The sequence below is a fragment of the Lissotriton helveticus genome, chromosome 2_1, assembly GCF_964261635.1.
Source record: "Lissotriton helveticus chromosome 2_1, aLisHel1.1, whole genome shotgun sequence".
NCBI classification, from domain to species: domain Eukaryota; kingdom Metazoa; phylum Chordata; class Amphibia; order Caudata; family Salamandridae; genus Lissotriton; species Lissotriton helveticus.
In genome coordinates this window covers 1,510,999,536-1,511,016,984 of record NC_136059.1, presented here as the reverse complement: position 1 = coordinate 1,511,016,984, position 17,449 = coordinate 1,510,999,536, and the positions used below count along the sequence as shown (strand labels likewise).

Below are 17,449 nucleotides of genomic sequence, written 5' to 3'. Positions count from 1 at the left end.
ACATCCAGTTCACTGTGAACCGTAATATATCTTGGGCTAAGGACTGAGCCGATATGGTATTGTCGATACTCAGCAGTAGTTGAGTATCATCGGCATAATTAAAAACTTTACAGCCCATGTGTGCCAGGGATTCTATCAGTGGTTGTAGGTATAGGTTGAATAAGAGTGGAGAAAGCGCAGACCCTTGCGGGACTCCACAAACTAAGGTACCTACTTCGGAGACCTGATCTGCTAACTTTGTCAAGGTCCCACTTGGCCCAGTCACCAACACTTGTGTCATCCATGCCAGCATAGTATTGCTGAGGCTCGTGTCCCAAACCTTTAAAAACTTGCCTCAGAGCTCCCGAAGGCAGAGTTTGCGCGTTACGTGCATTACTCACAGGATGCTGGGTACCGATAAAACGTAGATATCTCCTGTTCTATTGTTTAGATGCATATTTTATGCCCATCAGTTAGTGCCTTCATTTTATTCTCTAGCTGCACTGTGTGCAGCTATGTTGGTGTGGGACGCAACAATGATGGCTCTTATAGATCCAAGGCAACCACTACTTAGTGCCATTGCCATTACATTGGGGGATGCTGAATGACAGTCAGCTGTTTGATTCCTCGTTTTGCGTTTATAAGACCAAACTAGCACTATGTTGTACAGATATTAAATTGTGATACACATTTTAATAATGATATAATTACATTTGAACAGTAGTTATCAGCCTTGATAGGATGAGTGAATGTGTGAACACTATGGCACTGAATGTTCTATGACTGCCAGTTCTGCTAAGACCTCAAACCCACCCGTCTACCTGTTGACAAATATTATCTAAAGACCTCTGTTTCCTAGATGAGCACTGGACACAATAGCCTTTTTCCTTCAACGTTTTAATCACATTTTGGCTATTTAACGCGGTCTAAATACCATTTGTACTAAGGTACCTCAAGATTTCTTCTATTTATTTTTGTTGCTTATTCTTGTGTAACGAAATCCGAATATGTTGGGGTAATGGAAAGATGGCAGGTCCTCACGAGATGACCATAGTTCTTATGTGTGTTGAGTACAATGTGATAATAGGAAATATGGGATTATGTAAGAAACGACACGTCGGCCACAATGGTCCACCAGTTCCCACATGAGATTCCACACTTAAAGACTTAGACCATTAGCCCTGGTACTGGCCACAGGAGTAAACCTGTTTTTCTCTTTCTCAAAGGATGGGGCGAACCACCATGAAGCTCTCTTGGAGACCGAGGACTCACAGCTTGTTACCAACAATCAAAACACAACAAAAGGTAAGGAGGAGGTGTGTGCTATCACCCACGGGGCAGCGATGGTGATTTAGAAGCGAAGCGGGAGGCGGTGACAATGTAGGGCAAGCAAGATGGCAACCGCTTTAGAGAGGCTGAGATGGAGAACAAAGATTATTTGTGTCTGAAGTTCAGGAGATTGGACTTACAATTGAAGCTTGTATTCTTAAAACATCAGGCATTTACTTCCAGCTCTTCCAAATAGTTTTGTGTCTCGGCACTACCACAATGGTTGAGACCTAATAGCCGCTAGTTCTTCTAAACGTAGGATAACTTGAAAGGTATTCTGAAAGTGATTACCTAAACTGAAATTTGAACAAAATTCAGTGAATTTTATGAGTTTTGGACATCCTTTACCTCAAAACAATCTTGTACAGATATGCCCTGCAGAGGATTTATTCGCCCAGCAGTAGTATACACTTGTTTCTTTAAGCCCAACTGGTTCAGAAAAATAAACTATAAATAATTCACACATAATACATTTTTATTAAAATGTGCAACATATATATTTTTTTATGGTTTAAATCTTTTATTAATTTTCCAAATAATTTCCAAATAATAAGACAAACAAGACCCCCAGCTCAGTGGAAACAGTGCAATATGGGCAACAAGTGCCGTAAGTAACAGCATTACCAAGTTAAGATGAGCGGAGCGGGTCTGTGGAAAACAAATAAAAAAAGGGAAAGGGGAAAAATCAAAGCGAACAACTTGAGTCCAAAATTACCTCCCCCACACCCACCCCCCCTCGTCCACCAGAGAAGGGGAAAAGGGACAATCTGGGAATCAACGTGGTCGCGTGCAATGCCGTGAAGAATCACTATGTGGTAGCTGTGTGTCAGAGAGGCGAAGAAGTCTGAGGTATCAGGGGCATGTCAGTTCTTGGGACTCCGATATGAGAAGGGTCAAGAAGGGCAGCCACAGCTCTTGGAAGTCAGACCCCTTGCCAGCCAACGTGAGAGTCTGTTTCTCCATACCTAACACCAGCCAAAGTCGTTGTAGCCATCCGGAAAAGTTTGGGGGCTGAGCAGTGCGCCAGTGCATCAGGATGTTCTGTGTTACATCGCCTAATGGGATGGCAATCAATCCGCCCGCCGGGACTTGAGCGGATATGTTATGGGATTGGGAAGGCCCAGGAGAATGTACGCAGGAAATCTCGGGAGCTGTGTTTCGAAGTGGGTGTCTATTTCGTCGAGCACCTGAGTCCAGTCTCATTGGATACTGTCACAGCCCCAAAGAAGATATACCAGAGTGCCCACCTACCCGCTACCCCTCCAACAAAGGGCGCTTTGTCGTTAATTAAATAGGTGCAGGCATTGCGTCGTGTAATACCAGCATGTGGCTATTTTAGTCAGTGTCTCAGTGAGTCCCATCTGATATGCTGAGTGCCGAGCCTTGTGGTATATGCCTTCCCAATCCTTGTGGCTAAGTGTCCTTCCTAGGTCTCGCTCCCAGCGTGCTCGACCGGCTTGTATGTGTACGTGGTGGATGTCAATAGCATTTTATACAGGTCGGAAATTATTTTTTTATCCGATGTGCGGGTGATGAGCCACTTTTCTTAAGGGGTCTGAAGGCGTTGAGCCTCGGGTTTGATGTGTGGGTGAAGTGCCCAGTGTCGGAGCTGTAGGTAGGGCAGGCAGTCTGATTCTGGAAGTCCGTAATCCGCCTTAAGTTGTGGGAATGGAATAATCCCCGCCAAATCGAAGAGGTGGCCCAGGGACCGGCATGGGGTGGGGCTCCAGGCGGGAAAGGCCTTGGTACCCATACCAGGCTGGAACTCCATATTGTTGAACAGTGGTGTGAGGGGGGAAGGGTAGGTAGTCAGGTTATGGGCCGTGTTAGTGCAATCCCAGTCCTCCATAATCGTGCTTGTGATGTATGATGTGTAGAGATTGGGTGGTCTATGCAGTTTATGGAGGAAGGGAATGCCCTGCAGAGGCATGGCCGCCACTGCCTCGTCCTGAAACAGCCAGTGCTTCTCCGATTCTAGGCAGTGCCATTCCACTAGATATCGAAGCTGTGAGGCATAAAAATAAAGTTGGAGATCAGGAACTCCTACTCCTCCCTTCTCAGGAGGAAGGATTGCTATCACATGTTTAAACCGGGGTTTGCGACCCTGCCAGATAAAGAGCGCCAGGTCTGATTGGGTCTGTTGAATCCAGCCTGTGGGAGGGCGGAGGGGTAGGGTCTAAAAAAGGTACAAGATCTGGGGGAGGATGGTCATCTTAGTAGCCGTTATCCTATTTAGCCAGGATAAAGTATAGTTTTTCCACTGGCCTAGTTCCTTACGTATGTGCGAGTGAAGCATTGAATAGTTGGTGTCAGCCGTGGCCTGTATGGAGTGAGCTAGACGAATTCCCAGGTACGGAATCGAGGATTCTGACCATTGTATGAGATGTTCTTCCTTTAGACGAGCTAAAGTATGCGGGGAGAGAGAGATATTGAGTGTGATCGACTTATCCATGTTAATTTTAAACTCCGAAGCCTGTGCGAATTAATGCATTTCGATGAAGAGGGATCTCAGCGCGGGATTCGGGCTTGAGAGGGAAAGCAGGATGTCATCCGCGTACAGACTTATAGTGTGCACGTCTCCTCCAAACTTGATCCCAGAGATGAAGGGGTGGTGTCTAACCCGTGATGCTACGGATTCCATGTGGAGTGCGAATAAAAGGGGTGAAAGAGGGCCCCCCTGCCTGGTGCCTCTTCCAATGGGGAAGCGAGAGGACGTATGGCCATTGACCAAAACTGTAGCTTTGGGGGAGCGGTAGCAGTTGAGGATCCGAGTGCGCAGTTTCTCACTGAGGCCGACGTGGGTCAGGACCTGATCCAAGTAGGGCCTATGCACCATGTCGACGGCCTTTTCCGTGTCGATGGCCAATAGCATACATTCCCCCTGAGTGCGAGACGCCTTTTCGATTAGATGGATGACCCTTCTGGTGTTATCACTCGTTTGTCTCTAAGGGATAAATCCTGCCTGGTCCGGCTCAACTAGTTGGGACATGTAGGGCCCCAGGAGGGTCGCCAATATACTAATATAAAGTTTAATATCTATGCTCAATAGGGATATCGTCTATACGCGCCGCAGGATGTTTTATCTTTTCCAGGTTTCGGGATGACCCCTATCGATGCCCCAAGCATCTCTTCCGGGATAGCCCCGGTTTGTGCAAAGGAGTTGAACAAGCCCGTCAGGAGGGGGGCCACCTGGCTGCAGAACGTCTTAGAAAAGGCCGCCGAGTAGCCGTCCTGCCCGAGTGATTTGACAATCTTGAGGCGGGAAATCGCTGCTATTACTTCTTCTGTCTCAATATCCCTATCTAGATAATCGGCCTGCGCCGGGGTGAGGGAGGGTATGTGTGCTGCTGCCAGATAGTCGGTGCTATGGTGAGCGTCAAGGGGTTCACTCGAATATAGCTCCACATAGAAGTTTTGAAAAAGACTTCCGCTATTGTAGCATCCTCAGTAGTGAGTTCACCACTAGTAGAGCGGATGGCTTAAAAACCCTGCCCCTGTCTGGCTTCCCGTAGTTTGTGGGCCAGGAGGCGACCACACCTATCACCACCCGTGTAATATGAGTGGCGGAGACGGAGAGCTGCAAATTCAGCCCTATCCTGATCTAGTGCTGCTAGTTGCTTCCGTTCTATATGCAATTGGCGCCAAGCCCGGGAAGCGCCAGTCCGCTGGTGCATCTGTTCCAGTTCCACAACCCGCTGGGAGAGCTCGGCCCATTTGCGACTGCGTTCAAGGTTGTTGGCTGTGGATATGGCTATGAATTCCCTTTGTATAACTGCCTTTAGTGCCGCCCACTGTGTCGCTAAGGAGGTGTCTGAGTTGGCATTAAGGGCAAGGTAGTTTGTGATGGCTTTCTGGATCTGTTCTACTATTGAGGTTTGATGAAGCAAAGTGTCGCGCAGGCGCCAATGTCGGACGGGCTGTCGCGTTGACAGAAGCTTAAAAGTGGCAATAACTGGGGAGTGGTCCAATAGAGAGGCCGTCAGGATCTCGGTGTCAGTCGCAAGCGCATTTAGTGAGGAAGAATTAAGGAGATAGACCAGCCTAGCATATGTTTTGTGCGCTCCTGAGTAAAAAGTGTAGGCTCGACTGCGGTGGTGGAAGTGGGGCCAAAGATCTATGAACCCCAGGTCCTGAAGGCGGGCCCTTCCAACAGGGGAGAGGGCGCCAGTCTGGCCCGACCTCTGGCTGGAACGGTCGCTAATGTTGTCGAATACAAGATTCAGGTCCCCTCCCAACAGTAGGCATCGTTCTGTAGTAGCAGTCTCCTCAGTGAGTGCGTCGTGAAAGAACTTGTCTTGCCCTTCATTGGGTGCATCTATAGACCCCACAGTAAGAGTCACTCCTCCCACCAGGAACTGATACGTGAGCAGTCGGCCTCTGATCTCCGCTTCCTTCTGTAGCACTCTGCCCTCAAAGGATTGGAAACCTAATATGGCAACGCCAGCAGATTTGGTGGGATTAGAGGAGAACATCTGTGTAGGGAAAGCGCAGGACTTCATCCTATGGTGATCTTTGGGGAGGAGGTGGTTCTCCTGTAGGGGGCATATATCGGCCTTGGAGTGCTCCAAATAGTGAAGGACGGCTCTACGCTTAACCAGGTTATTCAAACCTCGCACATTGAGGGTAAGAATTTTGAGAGAGGTGTGTGGCATCTAAATTTGGGAGAAGATGAATGCTATGACGTGGACAACACTTCCTGGCAGGTGAGGAGGTGTTGGGAGAGGAGGACCATAGTCCGAACTTGCACAACCTCCACGGCGCAGTGAGGGGGGGTGGACGAGGGGACCCACACCCCAAAAAAATCAAAAACTCTCCAAAAACTAAAATCCAATATAAAACCAGAACAACAACTTTTGGAACAAATAGTCCTAAAATGTAGTCCGTCATCTCGAGATGACCAGCAGAACAACAAAGTGGGGTCCATAGTGTGACCAAGCAGGAGGTCACGGCACCGCCCGCCACCCACTCAGGATCAAAGGGAGAACATCCAAAGAACTCAATGACCCGTGTCCCTGCACTTGTCGCCAGGGCATCCGACGCGGAGGTGAGGGCTGCCTGTTGACTCCTGGCTATTTCAGTCTTGTTTGGTTTCTAGATGCGCCTTCTCCGGCCACCCCGATGGGGAGATCTCAGGCCCCAAGCCGGTGCTACATTGGGCGTCTTCATCACATAGTACGACGAGGCTAAGAAGCCGGCAAGAATCCGTGAGTGAGCGAAGTTGGTGGAGTTTGCCATTGTGACGAAATATAAGTCCAAAGGGATGACCCCAGGAGTATGGAATTCCTTGCTGTCGAAGGTGCTCAGTCACAGGGCGAAATTGCCGGCGGCGTTGAAGCGTGATCAGGGCCAAATCTTGAAATAGCACCGGAGAGTGACCCTGGAAAGAGATGGGGTGAAGAGACCTCGCATTGGTGATGATGGCCTCTTTGGTTCTAAAGTCCTGAACGCACACAAGGATGTCAGCTGGGGAGCATTATTCGCCCGGGGTGGTCTGACCCTGTGTGCTTGGTCAAGTATAATCTCAGCTTCGTGGGAGTCACCCAATATATGGTGGAAAAGGCTCTTGGCAAATACAAACAAGTCTCTGGTGTCCTCTGTTGCCTTTACTCCCCGTATCCGGATGTTGTGTCTGCGAGACCTATTTTCCAAATCTTCCAGGTGAGTTTGGATGTCAATATGTTGTTCTTGTAGTCGAACCACCTCCTGCTGGAGTATAGTTGCCTCAGTCACTGCGGTGTCGCTCTTCTCCTCCAGGACAGCCCCTCGATCTCCAACGTCATCCACGTCCCTGCGGATCTGCTTGATCTCAGCAGTGAGATCGTTTTTCACTGTTTGCAGGTCTGCTCTGAGAGCTAGGAAGAGCAACTCCAGGAATGCCTTTGTGATGGGCTCATCGCCAGTGCCATCCGACTGTGTCCGGACATGGCATCGGGGGCCGCAGTCGCCATGTTGGGGATAGATTGCGAGCATCCAAACATATCCATCAAGGGCTTCACCTTCTTCGTCCTGGAAGCGGACATGCTCAGTTGGCACCCCTAGATGAGTCGTTGGGTGGGTTGTGGGCACTGAATAAATCGCGGCCACCGTGGGCATCAGGCGAATAGTGCGCGCCGTCATGTCGCTGCTGAGACCAAAATGGGGCTCCGCTGCTGGTCGCTGTAAAGGCTTCGTTAAGACAAAGGCAGGTGGGCGAGTCCGGACCTGTAGCGGGGGAGTCCAGGTAGCCTCGCTGATCCGAATCACCGCGTGGGAACTGTCACTTGCCAGTGCTGCAGATGCACGGTAGTATGAGGTTAGGGTCCAAGATCTCTACCGCCAGGCCGGACCTCCAGACAATAGCTCCTTAGGCCACGGTCTCCCACGTGGGCCACCGCGCTCCAGTGTCCCTTCCGGTACATGAAGGCCACAACCCCCAACCACTCCCAGTTAGCGTGGTCTCCTCCCCAGCGCGGCTGCAGGGTGTGTGCTTTTACCAGACATCCACAGGGTTATGAGTCCCTCAGGGGCAGGGCCCACCCCCGCATGTGCTGTGGGGCCTAGGCATTGATGGAGCCTGTGCCGATCCAGCAAGCAGTTCAATAGTGGGGGTCAGGGCCACTGGCAGCCCACCACTCCCAAGCACGATGACAGGTTGTTGGGCGTTCTGCTTATTTTCGGGAGATCCGAGGGCCCGCCATCCTGCCGCCCCCGGCCTCTGTGCTCCAGGCGGGCGACCCCAAAATCGAGGCTGGGGATCCTCTCGGCCCTATGTGCTGCTAGGCCTCCCTAGAGTGTAGGCGTCCAATGCCCCCAGGCACAAGGGTAACTTGCGTGGATCCCTGTGAGTACTCCGTCAGAAGCGAGAGGCAGTTAAGTGTGTCCCAGCGAGCTCCGGCCTCTCTCATGATCAGCCCAAAAATCTAGAACGGGGACGCGCTCGGGCCCTCGGGCCCAGAGTCTCCCGAGGCAAGTCAGGGCCGGTGATCTCGGGCAGGCGTGTGCGAAGCTGGGCAATCCGCGGGTCCTCCGGGTTGTCTGACAGGTGGCTAGACTCGGAACTGCTGGCCTCGATGGTCTGAATTTCAGACCACCCATTGTTGATGCTTCCTCGTACAGTCAGCGAGGGGTAAGCTGGATCGTCTCCCTCGCGGTCCCCGCGAGGCAACTGCTTATGGCGTTGGTGCTCGAATCTCAGGGCAGCTGTGGGCAGAAACCCCTCGGGGAGGCTCTCCGATGGGACCCGGGGCTATGCTAGTGCCCCGCGGGGACCAATATACGCCATTGGGCAGACTGCTGGCAGGAGCTCCAAGCAATAGGTCCTACCTGGCCGCCATCTTGGCCACGCCCCTCCATATTTATTTTTTAAATGGACACGTTCAAAGCAAGAATCTTAATCTTTCGTTTTTGCTAATAATAAATTGCACTTCTACCCCTTCCTTAAAGGACCTTTAGGCAAAATTCATTAGGTGTTTTCAAAAACAACCTTTCTTTTTATTGGATGGAGGAAAAGTTAGCAGCGAACATTCTAAGTGATAATGCACATTTAGCTCACATAAATACTTTTCCTCTTTTCTTTTCTTTCACTTTAGTGCGACAGTCACCCATCCTTCAGCACAGGTCAATCCAAACTCATACTTTCATTTTTAAGACAGAATCTAGCATTAAGTACAAATCATTTCAGAAGCCTTTTCCTCACACGGTGTAAGAATCTGACAATGTGGTATTGCTCTCTCAAATACAATGTATCCTTGGAAATTTTGATTGCTTGACCCAAGATTTGTAATTGTAATTTGAAAGCCCAGAAGGACTATGGCCCACACATCACTTATACATTGTTTGGAGCAACATTTACCAGTGTTTCCCGTTAAAAATGTTGCCATTTGTAGTTACAAGTTACAACTTCTTGCCAACAGTAGATGGAAAGTTGTGACTGGAAAGTTCAGCCAAGACTTGTACTAGAAGAGTTTTACCTTTTTTTACTTACCAGGACTACTCTGTCGCCAATAAACGAATCATGGGGCTTCTGGGTTATCCATTGACCTATTTTAAGCATCTAACCTATAGGCCTTTACAATTTATGTCAGTTTCAAGACCATCAGTGCAGAGCAAAGAGAGTTATCTTCCCACTCTAACATTTCCACAGGGGGGTCCAAGCAGAGGCAGCCAAAGCGCTTATTACAACCCATCAGTCTCAGCATAACTGGCCATGCCCTGGATACAGTTAGTTCGCCATCTATTGTCCAACCTAACCTTCAAGGAAATGGAAACACACCACATGCAAAATAAACACATCGTACACAACATGTTACCATTTAGCTGATGCGGCAGAATGTGGTGACGGGAAGCATAGCAATGCCCCAAAGCATCAAAGGATTCACGACACGAGTCCTCAAGTTCTTCTGAGCACCGAGTCTGTGCAGTGGTGTCTCGGTCACCGCATTCCCCTCCCCACACCAGTGTGCCATTATTTCTGATGGAAAATCCCATTGTGACCCTCAGCATGCTTCTGCAAAGCACATTACCATGTTAAGAGAAATACTTTGTCACTGGGACAAATTTAAAGCTTACCTTGCACTCAGACTCTTTGCTCAGAATGTTTCATTATGTCCACAACTCTTGTGGAGTTCACCACCTTCACAAATGTTCGAGCCTCAGATTCATTGCTGGTAATGAAGATTATCAGTAAGTAACTGGAACAGTACACCATGGTCAGACGGAAAGGCACCCAAAACAGTGAAAGCCATACATATTTAAATGCACTATTTCAACTCCGCTGAGTGTTTCTCAAGGTAATTGTGGCATAGGAAAGAGAACAGCGGATTGTTGGTGAGTGTTGTACTTTGTGTAGGGGAGCGCAAGAGTATGCATGTGGAACAGACCTTAGAGTGTACGGTGAGAATGTGTGTTGATAGTTGAAAAGGAGCAGATTGCCAAGAGGTGTGTCATCTGCTTGCTCTAAATAGTGTATGACCTATTTGTTGAAGATGTGTTGAAGAATCCAACCCTGTGTGCCTATTCACTTTATATTATTGGCAAGGAGCGGGCACAAGAAGATCATGTTGACCAACCAAAAGGTCTGCAACTGATTGTCCTGGACTCCTGTATTTCTGTGGCTGTAGCAGAGTAGGTTGGACTTCCCCTTTTCTTTGGATTTCTTACTGCAGAAAGGAGCTGATTAAAATTTGACAGCAATATTACCCTGAACTGGAGAGTCGCACAGTTCGAAGCTGTGTGTGTATAAACGAGAAGTAGCCATTAACATGTTGGATTGAAAGTCTCCTTGCGGGACCATACAACTGCCTGTGTGCAGAGCATCGTGTGGTGACCTACAAGACGTTTCTCACCAAGGCATAGCACATATGTGGGAAGTGGCTGCAAGGGATCTGTTTATTGTCTTTCTTCAGCAATAATGATTTGAAACCTCTTGTTATTTTCACCATCAGCTTCTATTTCTATTGCAACTAAGCATTACTTTGCCAATTAATTACCAGTGGTACACATAACTAACAATGACATTTCATGTTCCTTTACCATGTTAAAAAAGTTTAAGGCACAAGTAATTAACGGGTTTCTCAAGAAACACTTTAAAACCATATTGACTTTTCAGCCTTCAGCCCTGTTTTTGCAACACCCTGGCAAACCAAGTATTGAATAGGCCATGTGGTTAGATGTATTCAGTCCAATATTGAATTACATGAAGGTGTTAGTTGTGATCCCCGAGGACATTTTTTCTTGTGAATCTACGTCTTTGGGCTAAAGGTCTCGAGGAGTTGAAACATTTGCCTCTTTTGGTTGATGCTGAGGAGGGGATTGGTTTGTAAGAATATGCAGTTCAACAAATGCAATAAAGATTTGAAAAGTAGATACAGATCAACATTGTTTGAGAATATCACAAGCTTTTTTCTCATTGTTAAAAACTAGGGGCCAGATGTAGGAGAGCAAATACCGGTCGGTAACGGCCGATTTCGGCCGTTACCGACCGGTATTTGGTGTTTGACATGTAGGGGCCATCATTTTACAGAATCGGTAAATTTACCGAATCGGTAAATTTACCGATTCTGTAAAATACCGAATCGGTAATTTTACCGATTCGGTAAATCCACATGTAGGTGACACTCCTAAGAGTGCCACAGGCCCTTAAGAGTCGGTATTTTACCACCCAATCCTATTGGGTGGTAAAATGCCCTTAGGGCATGCATGTGTGCCACATGTCACACATGCCTGTATTTGGGGTGCTAGAGGGTGTCAAAGTGACACCCCCTGCACCCTTGCAGGATTCGATATTTACCGATTCGGTAAATACCGAATCGGTATTGCCCATTGATTCCTATGGGCTTCAAGGCCCATAGGAATCAATGGGCAATACCGATTCGGTATTTACCGAATCGGTAAATACCGAATGTTACTGATTCGGTAATTTCAAATAAAAAAATACCTACATCTCCCTCCTTCATATTTACCGATTCATAAATACCGAATCGGTAAAATTCGGTATTTATGAGTCGGTAAATTGATGTTACCTACATCTGGCCCTAGGTGAAGACATTGATGAGTAGATAGCTTTACTGAACACGTTAGCAGTATCATGTGATTTTTGAAACATCACACATGAACAAGTAATAATAGATCAAATCCGATTGAAAACCATTAGTTTGAAAGTTAAAGAGAGGTTACGGGCTGAAGGACTGACAATATGCTACACTCAATTATAAACATAGCAAGATGAATTGAACAATTTGAAAATTATTTCAAAGAAATACAAGCAAAAAGTTGATCAGAGAAAGGAAAAGATTCATGTTATTATCAAAGGAAGAAAGATACAGGTTATCATTGAGACACTCAATCACATAAAGCGAGTTATACGTTTTGCCCAGCAGTGCTCATTTAGGAAGATTTTGTATAGACATGAAGAAATTCAGAATTAACAGTGCCAATAATAAATCAGTAGCCTTGAAGATAGCTGTTGTAATTGTATTGTGTTATGCTTTGGTGACAGAATAGGAACGGCAAGAGACCTCACTGTTATATAGAAGCACATGATGAGAACAAAGTAGATGCCAAAGGACTTGGTATATCATTATATAAAGGATCTGGTGAACAAGCTATAGGGTCCCGGAGTTCATATTTTGTAGATATTTGGCCAGGTAACTACATAGACGCAAGTTGGAATATACTAAATATTTGTGAGCAGACTTGTCATTTCAAGGCAGGAGGATCAAAGGAAAGTTTATTTGTGAGAAAATGGTATTTTTGTGAGAAAAGGGACATTGTTAGGGTGGTCAACGTACCAGAAACCCTCTTGTTTACATTGTCGATGATGAATTATACATTGAACAGAAGTCTTATATCTATGGGGTGGAAGGATGATAGGCATTTGCAATTAATGATTTAAAAGGATTCAAGAAAACATTTAGTGGATTTTTAGGCAGGTTAGTGGGCTTCAAACATCATAACATTTTGAAACGAGATGCCATACCGGTGAGGCACCATGTTAGTAATGAGCCTTTGACTTACAAATCCAAATTGAAAGAGTAGTTAGAAGATCTTTGTATGAAAGTTTTAATAGGGCCTATTGAGTCCTCTGTCTGGTTTTCTCCAGTCTTAAGTTCCCTTAAATTGTCAAGTGATTTGACACTATGTGTTGACTTAACAAGTTCCTGTTTAGCCGCATTAGGTTGAGACGAGGGCCCTGAACATTCACGAAAGTGCTACTCGTAAGCCGGACCCCTTCCAGGAACTCATAGAGTTTGTCCCCTTGAACATGAGAGTACAGACTTAGAGGACAACATCCTCTTACAATTACTGCACCTTAGCGAGTGTGTCACTTAGGAGCATATACACAATTTGTTAACCCCTTTCTTAACTCACCTTCACACACAGGTCCTGATTAAAGCCAGAATTAACACAAGGCCTGGCTGAAACTAGTTGACCACACCGGATGGGGGAACCCATAAGTCTCTCCAACCACATCCACTAGCCTTGCTTTTAAACACTGCCAAGGGCCCACAAATAAATTATCCTGTGGATCTTGGGACCCTTAGGACAGTTTTTTAACTTGCACCCTTAACACCATCACTGCACACTCACTTAACACTATCCGCTCCGCTGTAAACAGACATCGCAGCACACCTGAGGCACGCTCGGTGCCTTGGGTGGGACCCGATGATGAGCAATGCCACCAACTAGGTTGGTGGGTGCGGGCCCTCATTCAAACTTATATGTTTTTCTGGCTCACACTACATGAGCTTTACTAGTACAGCTAGCTCTTTTTGATTATCACCATAATCCTACGGAGAAGTGAACTAGCAATTTCTGTTCCTCACTCTTCTTTTGATACTTATCATCATTCATAAACTAATGACATCTTTGGCAGAGGCAATTGTGTTTTCTACCATGGATTTGGCAAAGTCCTATTACTACGTGGAATTGGAGGAAGAGTCAAAACATCTTACAGCTTTCATGACACTTGACGGTTCATTTCAGTACCAACCAGTGAGATAACATTTGTACTAACCAGTGCGATGTCTGTATTTCAGAGATGTATGCACAAACTACTAAAACAGTCAGAAAGGATCTCTAGCTTTCAAGGACACTGACCTTTTGGCAATGGTCAGAAAGAGCATGATAATCATTTGGAATCAGGGCTGGCTCTCCTAGAGATTAACAGCCTTACTGTAAGAAATAATAAGTTCAAGTTGGGTCAAAGTTTAGTGGAATTTTTGGGGCCGACTGTTTCAGAGAAGGAAATAGAGCCAAAGAAGAGTTTAGTGGATGCCATTTTTAAAGTGCAAGAAGACAGTTCTAAAGAACACGTTGTTTCATTCTTAAGACTTGCAGAATTCTATGGTAAGTTTGTAAAGGATTTTGCAAGCAAAACAGAATTGTTTTAACTTTAGCTTAAGAAGAATGCAACACTTCTGTGGCAACAGGAACAATGTGAGGCTTCCAATTTTAGCAAAATGGTTTGTAAATGGTCCATCCTTGAAATCCTTTCTGATGGAAGAGCAATGCATTTTATCAGAAGATACAAGCAATTGATGGTTGGGAGAATTCGTGTTCCAGAAATGTGGTAAGAGTAAAAGGACTGTGTCATGAACCTTAGATGTCAGTAAAATAAATAATTTCAGAATTGAGAGAGTTATTGGCATGTTCATCAGCTGAGCATTTTCAAACCTTCTTATGGAAAACATCCTTCATAGTTTGCCCTGATCATAAGCCCTATTTAAGTGTTCTTTCACCACGTGAGAGAAGGACTACTGTTAAGGTTGGTTACACATGCAGCTAAAATGCAAGTGCTTTCCTTTGTCATTGAGTATATGTCTGGAACAAAAAAGTCTGCAGTGATTTTATGTCTGTGAGCTGTAGAATCTTCATGTGATGACAACTGGGAAGATGAGTAGAAGTTTCAAGTGGCCTTCAAAAGTACCGATTGAGGAGGAGAATTTGATATTGGCAAAGAAAGTGAGTTTTCCAAAAACGATTGCTAATTCTACTAAAAGTCACTCTCCTTCTTCTTGATGCAGGGATCCAGAGTCATTAGGAAATTTGACTGTAAGGATTATTTTTGTTTCTGATCTACTACTACACAAAATGGAGAATTAAGAAGCTGTAAACTAATAAAATAGTCAAAATAAGGAAGGGAGAATTATGAATCAAAATTATTAAAAACAAACTTAAACCTGAGATAGAAGTGAAAAATCTTTGTCGCGAATTCTATAAAATTTTCTATTCTATGTCAGGACCAGAGGCTTCAGATTAGGCAAGTTTAAAGCTTAGCAGCAATGATGGAAAAATCATTACTTACAAGATCATAATAGAATTCTTTGAACATAAAGTCTGGTGTACAACCTACAGATAATGTACGTAAAGCATCAAACGATTTTGAGGCGATTGCTCCTCTGACAGAATGAGCTCTAAATATAGAGTTCTCAATGCCTGCTACAGATAAAATACATTTGATCCATCTAGCTAACATAGGACATGAAACTGGAGCATAGGTTTTTATGAAAGAGACGAGTGGCTCTCCAGACTGAGACTTCTGAACTCTTCAGTAACACATTCATAAGATTTTAAACTCATAATTTCTTATCTCCTGGAAAAAGTATGGTAAGATTTTGTTTGAAAGCAGATTTAGCTTTTTTGGATATATAAAATGTAACTCCATAAGAAAAAAAATACCTACCTGCTTGATCCAATGCACAATTATACAATACTCTTTTACAAGAGACTAGGCAAAATAACATGGATATTTTGGCTGATAATTGTTTTCTGGATAGGTATTTATTCTCTGCTGTTTGTTGAAGGAATTTAAAAATAATAGAAACATCCAATAAAGTTGAATATTTAGGAAAAGGAGGAAAAGAAAAATGGGTACCTCTTAAAAGCTTAGAAACTAATGGATGATCACCAACAGGATGATTAAGTAAATGGCCTTCAGAAATGGCTGAACGGTAAGAATTTATTGTTATATAAGAAAGACCTTCAGAAGTCAGAGACGCTAAAAAAAATCACTATACAGGTTAGATCTGTGGTCACGGGATCTAAATCTCATTCCAAGCACCAGCTAGACCATGTGCTCCATGCTGAATTTTATTTGTTTTGTCTGGATTCAGCTAATGTTTTGACAATGTCATTCGCTGGAATCTTTGAGATGTCTAGAGTTCCAGACTGCAATTTTGTTTTTTACCTTTGGAAGATGCGTTGCTATGACTGAAATAATGTGTGAAAGACAGAAATGGCAAAACTCCTTGGCTATCCCTGCAAAAAGGCGAGATTATGTTCCTCCAAAATGGTTGATGTATTGGACTGCTGACACATTGTCCATTTTCAAAAGAATACAACAATGGGATTTTTGGCTGGATAAGATGAATTTGCAAATGAACCTGCTTAGGGCCCGATTCCGATCTGGGTCGGAAAGCTCTCCGACCGAGCTGGATCTTTTCTGACCGAGCCGGACTCCTGCAGTCCGACCGAGCGAGTATTATGCGGCTGCATGCTGCCGGACTCGGTTCGGTCGGTCTCCAAATAGAAGTCAATGGGAGCCGGTCGCACGACGTATACATGGGCTCCCATTGACTGAATGGGTACGTCTCGCACTAAGGCGCCCCCTACAGTGGGTACGCGTCGGTGCCATCCACACCGTACATGCATGTGTTGGGGAGACCCTTGGGTCTCCCCCTGTGTCCGAGTCGTAAGGCTGCGGGTGACAGGGGGTCCGACGCGGACCTCTACAGGCAACTTCCCAGACATTTTGCAAGCCGGAAACTTCGGCTCGAACTGGCTGTCCGACGTGTGCACTGTACTGGCACGGTCGTAAATAGCATCCATTGCAGGGAACAGTTTGCTTACAGACGAGACGTATGGAGTGGTTCAGACCCGGAAACGATTTGGTCGGTGAATTTCGTGTTGCTCGCATTGTACTTGCTCGCTCGTACAGCTGTACGAGTCGAGCGGAAAAAACGCATACGGCTCTTACTTTTTCCAGCCGGATCGCGTTCGGTGCCCTTCCAAGCGAGATCGGAATCGAGCCCTAAGTGTTCTAAGCAGTTAAAATGAAGAAAGGTCTGTTCCAGAGACCATCTGCTTCCTGTTGTTATATCTCCATATGTTGCACCCCAGCGTAATTGACTGGCTAACTCTCGATGTATGTATGAGGTAAGCTGTATCTGATCTGAAAAAGAGAAGCTATTACTCAAATGGATGACTTTTAATCTTTGAAGGGCACAATAATGTAAAGGACTCGGAAAAATAGCCTGGATTAATGAAGCTAGAAGACTTACTAGTCTTGCTAACCAACGAAGATTAATCCAATTCTTTGTTAGAACTTTTTAAATCTCCTGTTTTTATTTTTTTATTGTTTTTATTGAAAAAGAAAGCAGGGCTATTGCAAGTACATGGCATCTACATTGAGCATTATGGACTGCGACCAACGTCGTTGACATCACACACATCGCTAATACAGGATACAGCCTGTTGGCACATCGTGGGACCACGCCACCCCATCCCCCCTCACTCCGACACATCATCCATGTCCTGCATGGGTGGGTCACAGAGATAGCCCCTGAATTTGTTCCATGCACCCCACACTTTCTCCCATTTTCGGGGGCAGCCACGGTGCGTGTATACCACTCTCTCTGCCATCATAGCTGCATCCATATCCTTG

At 45.6% G+C, this 17,449-nt stretch overlaps 1 protein-coding gene across 2 annotated transcripts in view; it reads left to right on the top strand.

Annotated features, from left to right (window-relative positions):
* The window catches only part of LOC144819826 (uncharacterized), a 254,614-nt gene that overhangs the window by 108,295 nt on the left and 128,870 nt on the right, over positions 1 to 17,449 (top strand). For both annotated transcript variants that reach the window (XM_078677552.1, XM_078677551.1), the window contains exon 5: positions 1,206 to 1,284. In XM_078677552.1, coding sequence (XP_078533678.1) covers positions 1,206 to 1,284 — 79 coding nt within the window. The remainder of the gene's footprint in view (positions 1 to 1,205; positions 1,285 to 17,449) is intronic.